At 41.0% G+C, this 20,185-nt stretch overlaps 1 protein-coding gene across 1 annotated transcript in view; it reads right to left on the bottom strand.

Annotated features, from left to right (window-relative positions):
- Positions 1-11,286: 11,286 nt before the first annotated feature.
- The window catches only part of LOC144610200 (serine/threonine-protein phosphatase 2A 55 kDa regulatory subunit B alpha isoform), a 66,912-nt gene continuing 58,013 nt past the window's right edge, over positions 11,287-20,185 (bottom strand). The window contains exons 7-10 of the mRNA XM_078428770.1: positions 18,194-18,358; positions 16,487-16,656; positions 14,590-14,681; positions 11,287-12,215 (exon numbers count right to left, since the gene is read on the bottom strand). Of these exons, the coding sequence (XP_078284896.1) occupies positions 11,936-12,215; positions 14,590-14,681; positions 16,487-16,656; positions 18,194-18,358 (707 nt within the window). The 3' untranslated portion in view covers positions 11,287-11,935. The remainder of the gene's footprint in view (positions 12,216-14,589; positions 14,682-16,486; positions 16,657-18,193; positions 18,359-20,185) is intronic.

Here is a 20,185-nt window from a genome sequence, read left to right on the forward strand (position 1 = left end):
GCAATGAACGAAGCGAAGCAGCTAAAATTGCATCCCCATTCCATGCACTGCAGCTTTTGAAAGCTTCTTATCATAAACTGTTATCTTCAGCTCAAAACTAAATACGTTTGCTCCATTCATTCCGCAGCAAAAAGGCAACCAACCCACAAGTCATATATAGACATTGAATGTGAAAACAGGCCCTTCGGTCCAACTTGCCCACACCGACCAACATGTCCCATCTCCACTCGTCCCACCTGCCTGCGTTTGGCTCATATCCGTCTAAACCTGACCTATCCCTGAACCTGTCTAATTGCTTCTTAAACATTACAATAGTCCTTGCCTCAATTATCTCCTCTAGCAGCTGGTTCCAAACACCCACCACCCTTTGTGTAACAAAAAAATAGCCCTCAGTTTCCTATTAATTTTTCCCGCCTTCCCTCTGGCTCACGGTTCCCTCACTTGTGTGTCTATCCGGTCTATTTCTCTCAAGTCTGAAGAAGGGTCACGACCCGAAACTTAACCTATGTTGTCCAACCAGGTTGTCCAATATGTTGTTAACCTGTGCTGCCCGACCAGCTGAGTAACTCCAGAACTGTGTGTCCTTTCATAAAAAAATAAAACAAACCTGGATGACTCGCTGATTTATTCTGGCAGTCATTTTTTGTAAAGCACCATCAGCAGTTCCTCGAGTCTCCTACACTCAAGCTCTGCAGAGACAAGCACAGGAAGTTAGACGTGCAGTGTCATCAGTAAAACAAGTTATAACTTACCCAAAATATGAGACTACTTACTGTCTGATAGCACGACATAAGTGATCTGGGAACCACATAATATTGAAGCAAGCGTGCAAATGAACCGTGGGACAGCAGAACTCGCACCATACGGAACATCGCCTCTTTAAATCCACAAATCTGGACTGTGCGTTTGTACAGAAAACAAGCTGCTTCGGAAGGATTTCGGCGGATCAGGGAGAATATTGGCCTTGTCCGGAGCTCTACCGCTGCTCGACCGTACCTCTTGTGTTTAAGCACTATATGCCCACTTTTCTTTTGTCCGCTGACATTATTTATGCATTCATTAAAACACTGAGATTACAAAGTCAGATGTAAGCATGATATTCATAATATTGCGAAATTAATTACCAATACAAATAGGGGGAATATTTCTATCCTTACGTTTCAATATATAAACAAATACCTGTGGCCTTCTGCTTTAAAGCATTTGTTAAATGATTATAATAAATCAGAATAGCAATGTCAATTGTGTAATGGAAGGAAATATCAGCAGCCTAGACAAACACAAAGTGCAAACACATTGATAATGATCGCTTTAAAATATTCCCGTAAGTGATGGAACAGGTTTTAAATAGGACTCAACACTTAAACAGCAACTCGTGACTATTGCACTAAACCGCTGCCAGAAGCCTTGGGAGCCACAAAGAGATTTGAGTTTTTGTTAGCAGTGTTAACAACGCGGTTTCAGTGGTTTAAAAAAAAAAATAGAGCTCGTGCAATTTTTTTCTTCCTCTTAAACATTTCCAGAGGATGATATTTTCTGTACTAATCCTGGGCTGTATGTATAAAGCTCAAGCCTGACTGTGTTCGAGTCTAATCACGGGGATCAGCTCATGATATTTCTCTTGAATCGCGCCACTGGAAGAGTGGTTCCTTCATTTACATGCACTGTCAGCTACCCAGGGCGGGGCAAGCACCTACCATCAGAAGGCAGCGATCGCCTGGTGCGTTATATTGGAGGTCCCTATGCACTTAATCAGAAATTCTTAATACATGGAAGAGTTTGATTAATACACAGTATATTGATCCTCCATTATACATTTTAAAAAAAAGACAAACGTTTAGCTATTTTCGCACAGTAATGTCCAATAACAACCGGAATGGAAACCTGTCTTGCAGCAGCCTGGGGCTTACTTGTAACGGGGATTTATAAACGGCCCCAAAATATGGCGACTGTGCATTTGTGGTAGTGCATAAGAATTTCACTGTGCATTCGTGACAATAAAGATCCATTGAACCATTTGAAAGTCTTTTATTTTATGCCTTGGGTGTTCAATTTATCACCCTAAACATTAAAGTCCTTTACATTATCAGCACTCCGTGGCCTCTGTGTCTCCAAAGCCCATTGTAGTTGTGGTTAGAGGGATCACAACCCAATCATCATCCCCAAATCCCACCAAGATCAATGAAGTCAGAGGCACACAAGAATGCCAACACACATGGGTTCCCCCTGCACATCATGCCAACTTGGAAATATATTGCCATTGTACACAATGTTGTATTGTCTTCTAACCTCCAAATTCTTCTGATGAATCTCCAATGCACTGCTTCCTCAACGAAGTTAACTTTCCTGGGATTTAGGCGGGAGAATTGATTGAATTTAACCATAAAAGCTCCAATCAGCACTTTATTAGATCTACCGTTTTGCGAGCCATTTTAACCCTGGGGATAAAGGTTAACATTCCATGGGTTTTCAAATCCGTTGTGATTGACCACTCGCCTGAGATTTCTGCACTTGGGCCTGTCCTTGACTGCTTACCATTATTTGTGATCCCCATCCTAAAGGGACTGAACAAGAATGAGCCTGGATCCCGGACTGAGATCAGCCATGATTGAATGGCGAAGTAGATGATGGGCCAAGTGGCCTAATTCTGCTCCTATCACTTGTAAACTTATGAGCTCAGACAGATCTTGAACCAAATTCCACTTGCATTAATTTTACTCTTGTCCAAATCTATCAACCTTACTTTACATTGCTGTGCACCATCCTACTTAATGGTGAAAGGAGCTGGGTCTACAGTCGAGGGGCACCACTAAGTTGCATCTTCGGTGAAGATTTAAGATTGGGAGTGTCACAGCTTTGCAGATCAGGTTAAGTGTTTCCTCAAAGTACCCATACTCTAACAGAGTAACAATTCCACATAGCCTCGGGCCACTCGTTACCTGCTTTTCCTCCTTGCTTTACTGACTGAAAGTTTTACTCTGTGCTCTACTCCCTCTTCACACACGACTGTGTTCCTGCATTCGCCACCAACACCATTGTCAAGTTTGCAGACAACACAACGGTGATTGGGTTGATCACCAGCGGTGATGAAACGCACTACAGAGCGGAGGTGTAGAACCTGGCGGACTGGTGCTCAGATAACAACCTGTCCCTAAACACCTCTAAGACCAAGGAGCTGATCATCAACTTCTGAAGATCACATAATGGGGAATACGCTCCAATCTTTATCAACGGGGACAGTGTGGAGAGAATGTCCAGCTTCAGGTTTCTGGGCACACACATTTCGGAGGACCTCACATGGTCCACTAACACCGCTGCGCTGGTCAAGAAGGCACAGCAACGACTGTTTTGCCTGAGAACACTGAAAAAGACTGGTCTGCCCCAACAGCTGCTGACGACCTTCTACCGCTGCACCACAGAGAGCATCCTAACGCATGGCATCTCTGTATGGTATCTCAGCTGCACGGAGGCAGAGAGGAGAGCTCTTCAGCGGGTAGTCTACAGAGCTCACAAGATTATCGGGACACAGCTACAGGCCTTGAAGGGCATCTACAATACACGATGCCTCAGGAAAACCACCAGCATTCATAGACTCCTCATACCCCTACAATAGTCTATTCGAATTTCTACCATTTGGCAGGCGATACAAGGTCTTCTACGCCCGCACCTCCAGACTTAGGAACAGCTTCATCCCCAGAGCCATAGCTGCTCTGGACCAGTCCTGCTGAGTGCCCCCCCCACCCCATGAACTGTCTCCTCGAATGGTCACATTGCACATCAACTGGGCACAGACCTATTTGCACTTTATACTCTTAACTGTTTCTAATTTTGTTTCTCTCGGTTGTCTAAATTTCTGATTAGCCAATTAATTTATTGCATAAGAATGGAAGTCGCATTCCCAATCTCGTTGTGCTCCTGTACAATGTCAATAAAGATATATTGTATTGTATTTTAGTCTGCACTGTAAGCAATCCCTTACTCGCTCATCTTCAACTAGTTCTCTTGGTAAGTATCTGAGGCCCCATCATATTGAAGAAACAGATTCTCAGTACATTCCTCACACTTCAACAAAAACAGAATCATCTGTTAGGACATTTCTTCACCCATTGAACCTAAAGGGTCCAAGCCAAGACAACCAGACATCAACTCCCAACGGATTATTCACTCGTTCCTTTAAGAACAGCCTTACAATGATTCAAGTAATTTTGCAATGATTTAAAGTATAAATTAAAACATCTCATCACATAAAATGTGTTTTGTAATATTCCAATATATTGCTGGCTCTTCAGAGTTGCTGATATATTAATAATCTGAAGCATCCTTTTCATATGATGCATGTTACTTCATGATGATGGTCCACGAGATACTGTAAATGTTATAGTTCAAATCCAAAGCTATGTACAATAACTTGTCACAAGGCGGTTTCCAGAAGCTGTTATCAATCCAACATAGGAAAACGTTAGGATGTCTTAATGTCTTTTGTTGAGCAGGAATTTCATGGAACATACCAGGAAACAGCTGATAATTTATGGTGACAGTTCAGTCAGATGTGTAGTTTGAGTAGCATTCAAGCTCTTGACCATTACCTGGGAATATCCTTCATTTTTAATAGCTTACCTGTGCCAATTTTTAGGTAGCTTTCAAATCCCTTTCAACATTGACATTCATTAAAAACATTACCAACGGGGAAAACCGCGAAAAAAAGTAAGCAGGTTTAGAAAAATAAGGACAAATTAGGGAAATTGAAGAGGGTGAAAAGATTTTGGATGCCTCTGCACATCCCGGATTTAGGAGATTCTAATTTTAAAAGATACATTTTCAGAAAGCCCCTTTGTTTACTTGTGGCAGCAAATTAATGCTAGCAGACCTCAGTTAACTACGGATTCCATTCTTGGGAACTGCCAATAAACCGATTTCCCCCCAAGTCAGAAACATTCCTTTTTAATGGTAATCCATATTGTATTGCTCTGCCTACACTTCTTGTAATTCTTCTATTTCGTGATCTTCAATGTTGATCTTAGGAGTAACTATAATTAAACGTGGAAAATATACTGTATTCAGTTGCTAATGAACCCCATTAAACGTCAGTTTATCTTGAAAATTCAAGGTTTTTCATTTTCAGCCAGGAATGGATTTTCTTTCAGCACATGAAGATGTTCCGCTACTGGTGGTCTTTCATACGTTCATAAGTCATTGGAGTAGAATTAGGCCATTCGGCCCATCGAGTCCACTCTGCTATTCAATCTCCTTCTCTTGGTGATCCATCTCTCCTTCTCAACCCCATTCTCTTACCTTCTCCCCTTAACATTCGACACCCATACTAATCAAGAACCTGTCAATCTCAGCTTTAAAAATACCCAGTGACTTGGTCTCAAATTTTCAATCTATTTACATGAACATTTTCAGCTCTAAAGCAAAATCACATTCAATCTTTAGATAACATTCTGCCCTCTTCTGAACCAAAAATATAGAATTTAAAATCCAAGAACAATGTTATGATTTCTCAGCAAATGCATTATTTACTTAAGTTCTAGAGGTTGATCCAACCTTTAAAAGTGCAGTCCAAATGTTAGGTAAACTTAAATTCTAGGTGTCCAAGCAGCTTCCACTTTCATTTCCAACATTGCTTTAACAGTAATCAGCTAGGTTATGTTGTACCTTGCTCTCGATTAACTCAGTTTCAAACATATTACAAATTAAAAGTTTTAGGTATGCAAAGCATAGCAGGTAAAACTTCACTTCAGAAAAATGTGATAGTCCAAACACGTTGGTGTTTTAAGGACTAGAGCGTGTGTTTACACAGCACCACAGGAACAGGTCCCTGGGCCCATCATGTTTGTGCCAACCAGGACAATATAAATTAATCTCATCTGCCTGCACGTGGTACATATCCCTCTATTTGAGGCTTATTCTTGCATCTGTCTAAATGCAACTTAAACATTGCTATCATACGTACTTCTCCCACCTCTCCTGGCAGTGCCTTCCAAAAGGAACCTTCCACCCAATGCGTTAAAATAAAAATGCCTCAAATCTCCTTTAAACTTTACTCCTCTCACCCTAAACCTCTACTCTCTAATATATGACATAAATACCGGGGGGAGAAAAGACCGACTATCTACCCTATTCTTCTCATGACTTTCGACATATCTATCAGGTCACCCCTCATCCTCCTATGTATCATCGAAAATAACTTAATTTTGGCAATTTTATACCAAATACGCTTAATGCAGACACGGTTAACATCTTCTGAGCAGTTCAGTCTCCACATTCTTCCTGTAACACAGAACTGCACACAATACTCCAAATGTGGCCTCACCAAAGTTTAATGGAGCAGTAACATAGCTTGCCTATTTTGATACTCAATGCCCTGACCAATAAAGACAAGCATGCTTTACACCCATAATATAAAGCCTCTGAACTCACTATCATCCATGTGCATCTAGGTTTATGTACTTCCACTCCACCTTTGTTTCAGGGTGTCCAATGAGCCCAAAGTGGGATCTGCACAATAGGGCAGGAGGTACATAATGGGGTGTGTGGATGGGTTACATGGGAGAACAAGCAGTAAATTAGCTCCCACAAACAACAACGAGACAAGCAGATGTATTAATGATGTTGAGGACAGAATATTGGCCGGGAGTGTATTCCCAGAGATCAGGGATTCTGCATCAACAGAATAGATTCATTGCTCCAGTATCATGAGTCACTGGAAGTGATAAATCACTTCTCATAGTTCTGTGTGGACCTTGTGCTGCACCAGAGTTGGCAACCTTCAGATGAAGCAAACGGAATGTAAAATAAATTATCATTCTCATATTCCCAACACCCTATTAAAACTAATATAGAATGACTTCACATTGCCAAGTAATGCAAAGGGCTTTTTGATACTTAAAAGATTTAATTCCTACTCTGGGATGTTCTGTTCCTCACTCTTGCTCCTTCAGGTCCAGTCAGAGCAGTTATCACTTTAGTGAGTGATAACGAGTCTGCTACACCAGGCATTTACATGTTTTGAAGGTTTGGCACAGATCAAATCTCAATGCAGACCTGTTGTCAAGCAAAGCCATGTCATTACTCCATTTTTCTCAATTTCTGTTGCTGAAACCGTACATCTCACCTACAAATCCATCTCCTGAAATAAAATGTAATGAGACCCTGGAAGCCATGGGCCACTTTCCATATCTCAGGGGACAACCCAGAGAAGGTAAATACCAGTAATGAAATTCACCACCACCTCAGGACCTTCAGCACCGTTACTGGAGAAAAATGTTAAGATTGTCCTTAAACCTGGTGGAAAATTCACCATCTACCCGATGGCAAATTTTCCCATACATCTATACTTTGGAGACATAATTCCTCAAAGCATTGGAGCGGTACTACCAACAATCCGCACCAAATTCTCCCAAACAATTGGCAGGAAAAAAATAACCTAAATCAGTGTCCTCTTGCTGGCCAACATCCCTAGCATCTAGGATAAGTCAGCCAGCTCCAACTAGCAGGTCATTGTGTTCACATACTCAACACCAAAATCCCAAGGTAGGCCCATTACTCCAAGTTCCTTCACAGCAAGGTATTAGCAGGACAGAGAAAAACCTGCTCCCTAAAATAAGTTCCTCACTGACTTATTGGAATACCAGTCCATGACCACACAAATGAGAAGCAAATTTTTGGGGGTGGCACCAAAAACCTCTCTTCACCAGGTGCGCTCCATCCAAGCATACACTCAAGCAACTCCCGTCTCCACCGCAGATCATACAATAGCCTCAACACCCACCCTAAACCTCCAGAGCTGGAAATCACCCATAATCTAATGTACCTGAGGGGAGACAAACGATAATTGTATAATGCGATACACTGACGCAGAATAGAATATCTTATTTGCTGTTTTGGCTTTGCTAAGGAAAGTAAACTTCAATAGGCATTAAAGACAACCCAAGTTGGGTGGGACATGCTGGTTGCTGTTCCCAAGTCGGGCTCCCCACATAATACGTCAACATTGCGGCACCTTTGGTTTGAGCCTTAGGATACTCACCAGCAAGAATCCCATGAGACAACTAACCAAGTGGAACTGTTGATCAGCCAACAACCCAAATTCAGGCAAGATCTATTAAGTGGAAATATTAGGACTTTGGAAATTCTTAAACAACAATGCAACCTTGACATCCTTAGTGCATACATACCTCAAAAATTCAGTTAATTTGGATCTTACTAAATGCAACTAAAATTAAGGCCACATTTGTCACCACGATTTTCAACCCACCACTATCCCAATTTTCCTGTCCCCAAAAATGCAGGATTTAAAAAATAATTTTACGTCAAAGCTGCTGTGTAAATAATTCATTCAAGAACTAAAGAGAGCGACACTGTTAACAAGTTACTCCATTAGTTATTCTTAAAGGTTTATTCTCTTGCCAGGAACCAACCACCTCACTGCTTTGCAGTGCATTAAAGTGCATTTCATGTATAGTTTTCTATTCCATACTTTATTCTACAGAATAGTTATTGGGATTTGTCTACAAAGTACTTGAATGTTACTGGGGATACATTAATTCAGATTCTCCAATAAAGCTAATATGCTCGGATCTATTTCCAATTGCAGTGTTAACCACAAAGGCTATATGTCCTCAATTCACTTTGAAGCTGATTGAAGAGTACGAGGATGAAGTGTGTTTTATGGACCCGTTGATAGCTCTGAGGAACTATTTGCAAAGTGCAGAAGTTGACAAGCAGGGTGTAAACAGTTGAACAAATTTGCCTCCAGGAAAGAACCTGCTAATAACCACCAGTCTAGGAAAGAACTGCAGATGCTGGTTTACATCGAAGGTAGACACAAAATGCTGGAGTAACTCAGCGGGTCAGGCAGCATCTCAGGAGAGAAGGAATGGGTGACCTTTCGGGTCGAGACCCTTCTTCAGACTGTACTTGGAACCACCTGTACTTGGATAAGAACCCATTTGGATATACAAGTTCAGAAATTATCTACATGGATGGGACCAATTCCCCACCCCCCACCCTCAAAATAAAAAAAAGAACTAGCTTGTCAGTCTCTAACTTGCACAATCCAATTGTAACACTCTTCCTAAAAGCCTATTACCTCTCTGCTGGTCCTAAAATGGTCCCATTCTTCACAGGATAAAACAAAAGCCTGCAAGCTAATCAAGAGGCACAATCCTCACATTATGTTATTCGAAGTAATGACAGATGCTGGTTTATACCAAAGATAGACACAAAATGGAGTAATTCAGCAGGTCAGGCAGCAGAGAAAATAGATAGGTATTCGCCACCATTTTCTCCAGCGATGCTGCTTGACCTGCCCGCCGACCCGAAATGTCACCTATGCATTCTCTCCAGAGATGCTTCCTGACCTGCTGAGTTACTTCAGCTTTTTGTGTCCATCTCCAGTCCATCTTAAACTGCTAAGTCTAAAACATTGACATTTCTCACAGAATCTGCAGAGTGAAAATTAAGTTCAGAACAGTAATCCTGCACGGCGCCAGTTCTGAATACATAATTTGCAAAACCGCAAGGAGTTTATCTACAAAGCTCAATCTGCGATATAATTTTACTTCTCAATAAAGGGAAACCAATCATATTCTTCCATTCTACCTGTTGAGGTTGTTTTTGGCATCAACTAATCCCTAATTTTAGAACAAATTTAAAACTGTAAGGGGATGTAAAACTAGCGAACAACACTGCACTTTAGTCCTTCCATGTTTCAAGCTTACAGCTGCCTTACTCAACTACACAGGAATTAAAATTTCAACTGGCATTACATCTAATTAGCTCCGGATGTTGACGACTGAGAACTAAGTTGGGAAATCAGAACTGGCATCACACCCCGAATCCCACAGAAAATCTCCACTGCCAGCTTCAATCAATGCAGCGCAGCCAACGATGAGAATCAGCACATGAGCAGCAGAGCATCCGAACACTCAGAGGTCAAGCAGTCTATTAAAAAAAAACAATCTTTTCCTTCAGTTCAGTTGCCAAGTGTAAAGATCCAAGAATCCAACATAAACAATGCACCGAGTTAACCAGCCAAGTTAGGCGGCAGTAAAAATTGTTTTGATTCAATCTTCACCAATTTACCTGGAGACCTGGTGCGGATCACACCTATGACAGGTCAGTACTGGAAAAAATATTACAAGAAAAATGGAGGTAGGCTGGTCAAATCATCTCTCATTCAAACAAATTAGGTCATGGCAGCTGTTGTGATTTTGTTTTACGAGACAAAATATACATTTTAGAAGAATTTGGACATCACAACTTGAGGCACATTATTATGAAACATGAGCCCCTAAAGAAAACAAAGTTCAAACCAAGTCACAGCAGTCGTTTCAATATCCTTTGTGATGCGTCTGAAACCACACTGGACTGGAAGATGTCAAGTAGCAATGCAGCTTTTGGCAATAAGTGAATAGGGATATCACAATCATCATTTTCCAACTAATGCAGCACTTGAGATATAATTATACTTCTCAGTAAATTGGGGCAAATCATATTCTTCCATTCTGCTCACTCGATCAAGAACATTGTTTCTGCACTGGCATCAAACCCAGTGAACACCGGGTGATACACACTGAGTGCTGGAGGAACTCAGCGGGTCAGGCAGCCGGGAGGGATGGAAGGGCGAAGTTTCATGACTGGCAACTTGTTCCCGATCCGAAACGTCACTTGTTCATTCACCTTCCCAGACGCTGCCTGACTTGCAGAGTTTCTCCAACACTGTATTCTGTTCAAGATTCCAACATCTGCAGTTTCTCGCGTCTCCAATTCACTGACTTAGAACTAGTCAAACGTGCCTCCAATTTAACTTACCCAACTAAAATCAAAATTCTGAAAATCCAGGCAAGTGTTGTTGGAGGTTTAACACAATAAATGGCACTCGGGCTCTCACCTGCAGAATCTCAATCGCAAACTTGCCAGTTATGGCCGGTCTAAAGCATTTACACTAAGAAACAGACAATTAACTCCAAAATGTCAGCAGTTTGAAAATTTCTAACCATCCAGTCCATATGGTGAAAAAGAACGGCAGGAAATGAAAGGGGGGGGGGGGAAATGAAACAGTAAACACAGATGGACTTCATCAAGTCCACTGGCGTCCCCTTGAAAACGCACAAGTTTATTAACACCGAATAGAAAATACTTAAGATTCATATTCCATTACATCAAACATCAGTAAAACTTACCAGTATTAGACACACTCTTTAATGCATTCATTTAAAAAGAGTACATTGTATTTTTAAAAAGTACAGCTAATTTCAAAAAGAAAAGCACCAAAGGAGCTATTTTTATCATTTTTATTCAGTAGGTTTTTCTTGTGCCAGAAATGGCAAGGGCAGCAATATTACAGTCAGTTGTTAAAACATCAGTATGCAACAAAAACCACCTGACCCACTGACCCAACTCTGACCTGGTCATGTCCTTTATGCTCCAACAGGGCCGGATGGAGGAATCCGTGAGGTCAGAGAAGGAATGTTACAAGCATTAACAACAAGCTGTATGTAGATAAAAAGGGGGAAGGTGGGGCGAGGGGGTAGAGAACATTACGGTAATGAGGGTACACAGTAAAACATTGCCATATCATGACTGGAGGACTTCTTCCTCGAAACCTCACCACAATGGAAGGCAAAGGAGTGGATTAAATGAACGTCTGATGCAGTAAAATGCTAATGTAGTAGCCCATAATTTGTAATGCAGAGCCAACCTCCCTCCCCGCCAAATGACTAGCGATCATGAATTGCAAATTTGGATGGGGTTGGGTATCGGAGTAAAAAGAATTCCCTGCGATAACATGACTGGTGTGCGTTATAAATGGCATTGATTCAAGAGAGGTGGTGGGGAGGGGGCCAGAATGGGCCTCTCTCTTACAAGATACAAAGGCTACACTATCTTAACTAGGCAGGAATCGGATTCTTTCTTCACTGCACAGGTTTTAATTCACTTTGTCCTGGAATATATACAGGTTGTTGGTTGTGGCTACGGCAATGATATTTTCCTTAGGGTGCCAGGCTGTGTGCAGGATCTTCTTGTTGAAGTCCAGACTGTCAACACTAATCTCGTCCTTCTTCCTCTTGCCCCCTGAACACACCCTGCGTGGTTTCAGGATAGCCCGTGGTTTGCTGTTCTCTCTCGAAGCCTCTAGTGTAATGTCCCGTTTTGTGTTTCTATCGAACATTCTGAAGAAATTGTTGTACGACCCAGTCATGACAACACTGAAAGGGGTAAAACATTCAACCATTAGTAAGTATACACAAGTTCATAGTTCATAAGTTCTAGGAGCAGAATTAGGCCAGTTGACCATCAAGTCTCCTCAGACATTCATCATTGCTGATCTATCTTTCCCGCCCAACCCCATGCTCCTGCCTTCGCCCCATAACCTTACTAATCACGACTGTCAATCTCCACCTTAAAAATATCAATTGAAATGACTTCCACCGATTCACCACCCTCTGACTAAAGAAATTTATACAGGTATCAGTGATTCAAACAGGGTTTTGCTGCAAAATAAAATTCCAGCTTGGCACAAGCGCAAGATTCTTAACACTGAGAAATGCGAGCCTTGCAGCTTCACTTTTATTAAATCGCTTTGTGGGTTTGAAAACTTGCTTGTTTATTTTGTACTACTCTCTCAAAGATCAGGACCTTGTTGCAGCTCCCTACACCACTGCTGCACATGCTGGCCATTCAGCAACCGTATCACATTTTCAATTCACTGGACACCTTTTCACAGTAAGTAAATGCAAACTTTTATCTTCCCATTTCTTTAATAATTTCCCATTTCCTCCTCTGAGACATCATTCCTACAACATGGCCTTTGAGGGAGTCATAATCATGCTCTCTGAATTTCTTTCTTAATGAATGACAATTTGAGATCAATATTTACAAGAGAATTCTTTGACAATTTTAGTTACAGGAACACGATGTTTCTGATCACTGATGATAGGGAAACTGTGATTGAATTAAATATACTCTATGGGCACCAAATACTGGGCATTTCAAGCCAGATCAAATTATACAATTGTAATCTGCAACTCATCCACTCAATAATGTCCCCAACCAATACATCACTTTGCACTCTAAATATTTTCCAAAATATTTTCTCCAAGCAAGTGATTAAAAAAGAAAATTCATAAATGTTGAGATACCTCGTGTTTTACATGGGTGTTATGTGTTTGAAAAACAGCACATAATTCAAAAACGTGTAAATTAAACAAACGAGACTATACTCTCAGCAGTAAATTTGAGTGCGTTATTCCAAAACTACCAGCACATACATCAAGCATGGTTTCAAAAACACACATATCAAATGTGTAAAACGAGAGTCGCCTGTATTTAACATAAGTGGATGCCATTAAAATATTATATTACATTATTGCCTTTTACACGTTAAAGAAATTAATATTCTAAAGATTCTACCTGGCACTAATAGTAACATTACAATGGCTTAATACAAACATTACTGTCACTAACATTACTATGGCATAACATTATTTTCAATGACGCCAAATTCTGCAATTCCTCTAATATTTCCTAGAGAAACAAAGTGCACTTGCTGTTAACCAGGACACAGTCAATTTCCATTTCCTTTCCAACCATCCACTCTATTAAGCCTATTTAACCACCTAAAGCTGTTGAAACCAAACTAGTGTTTTGGAAGATTTAGCAGTGTGCCAACTGTATATAGGTCACAATGTACATTAGAGTATGGGTTGAACTAAAAATAAATAAATATCCAAATGGACAGGTTTGGAGGGATATGTGGGCAGGTGGGATTAGTGTAGCAGGGACATGTTGGTCATTGTGGGCAAGTTGGGTCCACGCTATATTACTCAATGCCTCTATGCATGATCTTTAAATCAAACAAAAGCAAAACCTGCACATTAGGCAAGTGACAAGGCATAATGATTCAAAAGGCATATACTTGGGAGTTCTCATCCAAAATTTATGAAACCTAGATGCAAAGGTTCAGAGCCCATCTTCCAATACTCAGAGTAAGCATCACCTCCACTACACCTTCCCCCACTTGCTCCCTTGAGAACCCAATTCCCCATCATTGTTAACTTCCATAATTGTTAATATCCAGCTTTCAGTCACCAAACAAAACAACATTTCTCCACCCACTCACCAGGGAAAGTGAGCATGACCATCACAGTAGAGGTATAATGGGAGCAGAGCCTTGGTAACTAGTACAAACCACGGCTCAATTAAAACGGCCCTCCTACCCAGCGGGAAGAGTCTTGGGCCCGTGCTTCTTGAAGGAATCAAACTAGCTGGTAACTGCAGACCCGTTGAGCTTGGGTATGGCTTTACCAAGTCTGCAAAGGGGCACCAACTTTATTTTTTCATTTCATCATCAGAAATCTCATCCCAAGTCAACGGTGGCACTGGCTAAATGTCATGATATTTCAAACAAATTTGCAAATCGTGTAATCTGAATTTAATTGTCAAACTTTGGATCATTGTCCCTGAAGCATATTTCACACAGAAATCACCGTTCCCATGATACGTCATACAGAATTAAAATACCATTAGCAGTAACATGAACAGAACAATTGAAGATCTCATTGAAGAAGAATCAGCTTTTACCTATCGCATCCATTCCAACAACATTCGAACTTGTCAAAAATACAGTCGTTTTCATATAGTGAGCACAGTTTGCTTCGGAGGTATTCATGCACCTGTAACAACAATTGATATGACAATCTGAGTGAAATCCAGTCTGAGCTCTATACAAACACATGGTCATAAATATACAAATATTTTTCTGGCTAACTGCAATGTCAATAAATCCTTTTGAGTACCGACAGACAGAAGGGAGAGGGGGGGGGGGGGGGGGAGAAGTAGAGCAGAATAAAGTCACGAGAGCAGGATTAACAACAAACATTATTTCCCCTCACAGAATAGCCGATTTAATACCTAGAACTAGGTTAGCTTTAATTGGTGGTAGACATAAAAAGCTGGAGTAACTCAGCGGGTCAGGCAGCATCTCGGTTGAGAAGGAATGGGTGACGTTTCTTTAGGGTCTCGACCTGAAACGTCACCCATTCCTTCTCTCCTGAGATGCTGCCTGACCCGCTGAGCTACTCGAGCATTTTGTGTCTACCTTCGATTTAAACCAGCATCTGCAGTTTTCTTTCCCCACATAGCTTTAATTGGTAGTATTTTCACCAAAGTCAGAAGACTGAATGCTAGCTCCATTACAAGAGCTGATGACACCTCCATTGGACAGGTTGGAACACATGGGGAAAACACCATGCTCATTTAGCAGGTGCTATTTGTCCAATGCATTTTTTTGTGGAAGGTGGCATCTTAACCCAAGTCAGAAGACTGAATGTTAGCTCCATTACAGGACAGCTACAAATGACTGGGTTTGCTGGTCGATCCACGGGTTCCAAGGAAGGCTGGAGACCCGTAGCAGCTTGGGTCTTGCCTGGATCGGGCACCGGTCATAGCAACTGTACTTTGATAATGGCGCCAAAACATGACGTCTCTTGTATACGGGATAGGTAGACTTATTTTAGTACTCTTGCTAATCGTGGATGTGCTTGGGTATGGGAATACTGTACTGGACTATGTGAAAGAAAAGTTCACTGGACGTTTGTACCACACACGTGACAGTAAAAGCACCTTTGAACCATTGAGAAAACGTCAAATCAATAATGAAGATGCAGGTAGAAATGTTGCATTTTGTACAATAAACTGAAAACTCGCCTATCTGTTCCAAAGGCTCCAGTACACCACCCGAAGGGATGCAAAAACAATAGCATAAAACATAACTAGACATTCATATCGCGAATGTCCATAGGATCGTGCTGGATGTAAATGTTTGCCATAGCTGCACGAAACAATGACTACATGTTATTTATTGTGTAATGAAAAACTGAACTATACAGCATACAACTATAATATGAACTTTAAATCTTTTCTAATCCTAGCATGGAAATATAAATTATCACCCAAAAGTAAAATTACACGCAGGCATTGAGTGAAATTGCAGAAATCTGAACTTGTGCTATTTGCCAAGTGCATTTTGCAAATTAGCTGGCAACTGTTCTTTCTGAGGCAAGTGTTAACATGAATAAATCAGCTTTTATACAAAAAGGATATTGTAACCACAAAAACAAAAAATGTAATGCTAGTTGTATTCTCGTTTCTAGTTACCATAACCAGCTTAGACAATTCCTGGAAATTAATTTACAGAACAAATGTCCCTAATTCGTCATTAACTGGCTGTGCCACTGAACAGGTTGGGACACATTGGAAAAGATTGTGCTGGTTTAGCAGGTGCTGTTTGGCCAGTGCATTTTTTGGGGAGGGTAACAGAAGCTTCATTCTGTACTGCACCTGTCTGAAGAATCATGAATTGGTTAGAAAAGAAAAGTGCACTTGGCATTTAAGCCCTAAAATTGATACAATTAGAATTATCAAATAAACAGAGGTCAACCTGTCAAGGCAACACAACAAATCGCAGGAGCCTGTGTACCTGGTATGTCTCCACCGGTCTACTTTCCATATTTAAGTCCCAGATTTTCACTGATAGGTAATCTCGTGTCATCATGTAACGACCACTGTGACTGAATTTGACGTCTGATATTGAAGAAATTATTTCTGAGAAGAACGACCTGTTGCTGGGATCCTCAGGTTCTTCAAACACTGTTGGAGGGAAAAGAAATATTGGGAAGGTCCAGAAAGTTAATCTGCTCCATTCTTATACTTTTTCCATTTGATAGCACCTAAATATTTGTCACCAGCATTGTACCATATTCAACACCTTCTATTCAGCAGAAATATATTCAAGTCATCCCAGTCAGCATCTGCAATGAAAGGTACACTGCAAAAAAAATTCAAATGCATGCTGGCACAGCAGGAGAGTTGCCACCCTACAGCGCCAGAGACCTGGGTTCGATCCTGACTGCATGTGCTGTCTGTACGGAGTTTGCACATTCCCTGTGACCACGTGGGTTTTCTCCAGGTGCTCCGGTTTCCTACCACACTCCAAAGACGTGCAGGTTTGTAGGCTAATTGGCTTGTGTAAATTGTCCGTAGCGTGCAGGATAGTGCTAATGTATGGGGTGATCACTGGTCGGCATGCACTCGGTGGGTCGAGGAGCCTGGTTCCGTGCTGTAATGTCTAAACCCATGGAATAATAAAAACCATATTCCCCATTTCAAACTCATTTGACAAGAAAACCAGGTGCTGCAATGTTCCACTTGCATACATTTAGACCAATACGGTGGCAGACACCGACCAGGCTGGAAAAGTTTGAATAAACTGCAAAAATGATTCTAATAATTGACCAGCTTTTTGGCTGCTCTCCTCAGCACGTAAATTAACAGGTGACCAGTTGACAGTCAGCACATCAGATGCTGCTGAATTGTGGTAGCCATGTCACCACTTCAAAGAAACAAGAGTAACAAGCTGTTGCAAGGTTTTCAATTTGCTTTAACAGATTGACCACAGCCCTCCAAGTTCCAGTTCTATACTGCTCCCACCAGGGATCTTTGAATTTCTTGACAGGCAAAGGGAAAAGTGAACTCTGAAGAACAAGGTGGGGTGGTGGTACAAATGTACAGTTTAAGTCATTAGAAGCTTGTAGCACAAGGAAGGGAATGGAATAGTTGTGGAGTGGATGTTGCAGTGCATTATGATAGCATAGTGTTAATGTGGACAAAGGGCAAGCTGTACGTAAACAGATCTTGGCCATCTGCTCGACTCGGAATGATATAGCTGATGTAGGGCAGTACAAAGCAGGATTCAATTGCTCAAATCCATTTGGGGAAGAGCGTGCCAGTGCAGATGCATTGATTGTGATGGTAGCTGAGGAAATATCGTTTACAAATGCCTATGCAGTACTATATCAGCATGCTTCATGCTGAAAATCAAACTCATGATTCTCCTGTCTTTATACTAATGCACAACTGTTACAGAAGCCGAAAGCAAAGCGACAAGATATAAAAACAAAAATACATTTGAGAAATAAATAGGGTCTGTCAAGCTAACATACATGTTTTTTAGTTCCACTGTGTGCCTGCATGAAGACTGCAGCACGTTGGTAAATGTCAGTGGTTACCGAACAATCTTGATTTGTTCTCGTTGTGCATTCAAAGGAATCAATTTTGAGCGATGTGAAAAGAGCATTCATTGAAAACACAAATCACTAAAGCACAACTATCTGAGTCCCAGACTTACATTTGGCATGTTTGTCACACAGGGCAGCTGCTCTCATGTCACACAGTCGAATGGTTCCCTTACTACTGCTGTATACAAATGTGTTGCACTGATTGGGGTGGAATTCCGCTGCTGTAATCACTTCAGTCAGCTCCTCCATGTTAGCAGGTTTGATATCTACAATATCTGAGACAGGCCATCAAGGATAATACAAGGTTTACCAGCCACACAAAATGACAACCTGGCCAAAGGATGGAAAAAATAATTTTCAGCTTATGCATGCAACTGATCCTATAGATGAACCAATTTCTATAAAATTACAACCAAGAAAATAAACCTTATTAGAGCAAGATATAAATCAATGATTTCTGCAATATTCAACTCTGGGTCAACATGAAACAGGAAAATAATTAGTCCCAAGATGATGATCCTTCTTTTAATGAGTTTTGCATTATTTCACACAATCCAATTTCCACAGTTATAGATAGATCTCATCTTCATCTTTAAAAAAAACCTAAACAGGTTTTTCCACTAGCTTGTTACGGCCTGTTTCCTTCAAAGATTAGTCAAATCAATTCCAAGAACAAATAACTTTGGTTCCTATAAAAATCATAACTGTGGAGGAAAGAACTGCAGATGCTGGTTTAAATCGAAGGTAGACACAAAAAGCTGGAGTAACTCATTGGGACAGGCAGCATCTCTGGAGAGAAGGAATGGGTGACGTTTCGGCTCGAGACCCTTATCTGAAAAAGGGTTTCACCCCGAAACATCACAAATTCCTTCTCTCCAGAGATGCTGCCTGTCCTGCTGAGTTACTCCAGCTTTGTGTCTAAAATCAAAACTGTTACTGCCTAAATTTCAAAGAAATCTGATACAATAGACAATAGGTGCAGGAGTAGGCCATTCGGCCCTTCGAGCCAGCACCGCCATTCAATGTGATCATGGCTGATCATTCTCAATCAGTACCCCGTTCCTGCCTTCTCCACATACCCCTGACTCCGCTATCCTTAAGAGCTCTATCTAGCTCTCTCTTGAATGCATTCAGAGAATTGGCCTCCACTGCCTTCTGAGGCAGAGAATTCCACAGATTCACAGCTCTCTGACTGAAAAAGGTTTTCCTCATCTCAGTTCTAAATGGCCCTTATTCTTAAACTGTGGCCCCTTGTTCTGGACTCCCCCAACATTGGGAACATATTTCCTGCCTCTAATGTGTCCAACCCTTTAATAATCTTATACGTTTCGATAAGATCCCCTCTCATCCTTCTAAATTCCAGTGTATACAAGCCTAGTTGCTCCAGCCTTTCAACATATATGACAGTCCCACCATTCCGGGAATTAAACTAGTAAACCTACGCTGCACGCCGTTCGTGCAACGACTGCTAATCCCAAGTCACAAGTCAACTTGTGCCAGAGCAGTTCACATTGTCTTTTTTAGTCTTCAGAACTGTACCCAAGTAAAAACTATCTGTTTACTTCAAGATTACATTAGCTTGTAACACCAGCACAAAAATCATCCATTGTCCATTTTACCAAATTGACCAATGTTAGTTTTACTCTGCCATAAAGCTTATCGACCTGAAAATTTAACCTCACAGCAGATTCTGCCTCATTTGCTGAGCATTTCCAGTATTCTGTTTTATTTACAATTACTTTACTTTTCTTATACAAGAAAAAGTTAAGAGCTTTTAGTAGCTTTCTCAGATATAGTATACTGTGAAATACAGAGGACAGGCAAGACTCCAAGAGCAGTTGTCAAACTCTTCAGCGCAATAAAGGTACAAGTCGGCAGCTAATGACATTTTAAAACTCACTTTTTAACAAGAATGGGAGAAGTCAAAGATAAAATGTGCTATCAGATGAACTGTGCACAACCAGTTTTATTCACCCAATAGACAAATATCCCCTAACACTCCTGAAAGTTTTAATGCCTGTTTTTTTGTGAATTTCGGGTTGCAGGAGACCAGTTGCGTGATCACATTTAATGCAGGACTTTCAGCATTGGCCAAATATTTG

Source organism: Rhinoraja longicauda, chromosome 36, assembly GCF_053455715.1.
Source record: "Rhinoraja longicauda isolate Sanriku21f chromosome 36, sRhiLon1.1, whole genome shotgun sequence".
Taxonomy (NCBI): Eukaryota; Metazoa; Chordata; class Chondrichthyes; order Rajiformes; family Arhynchobatidae; genus Rhinoraja; species Rhinoraja longicauda.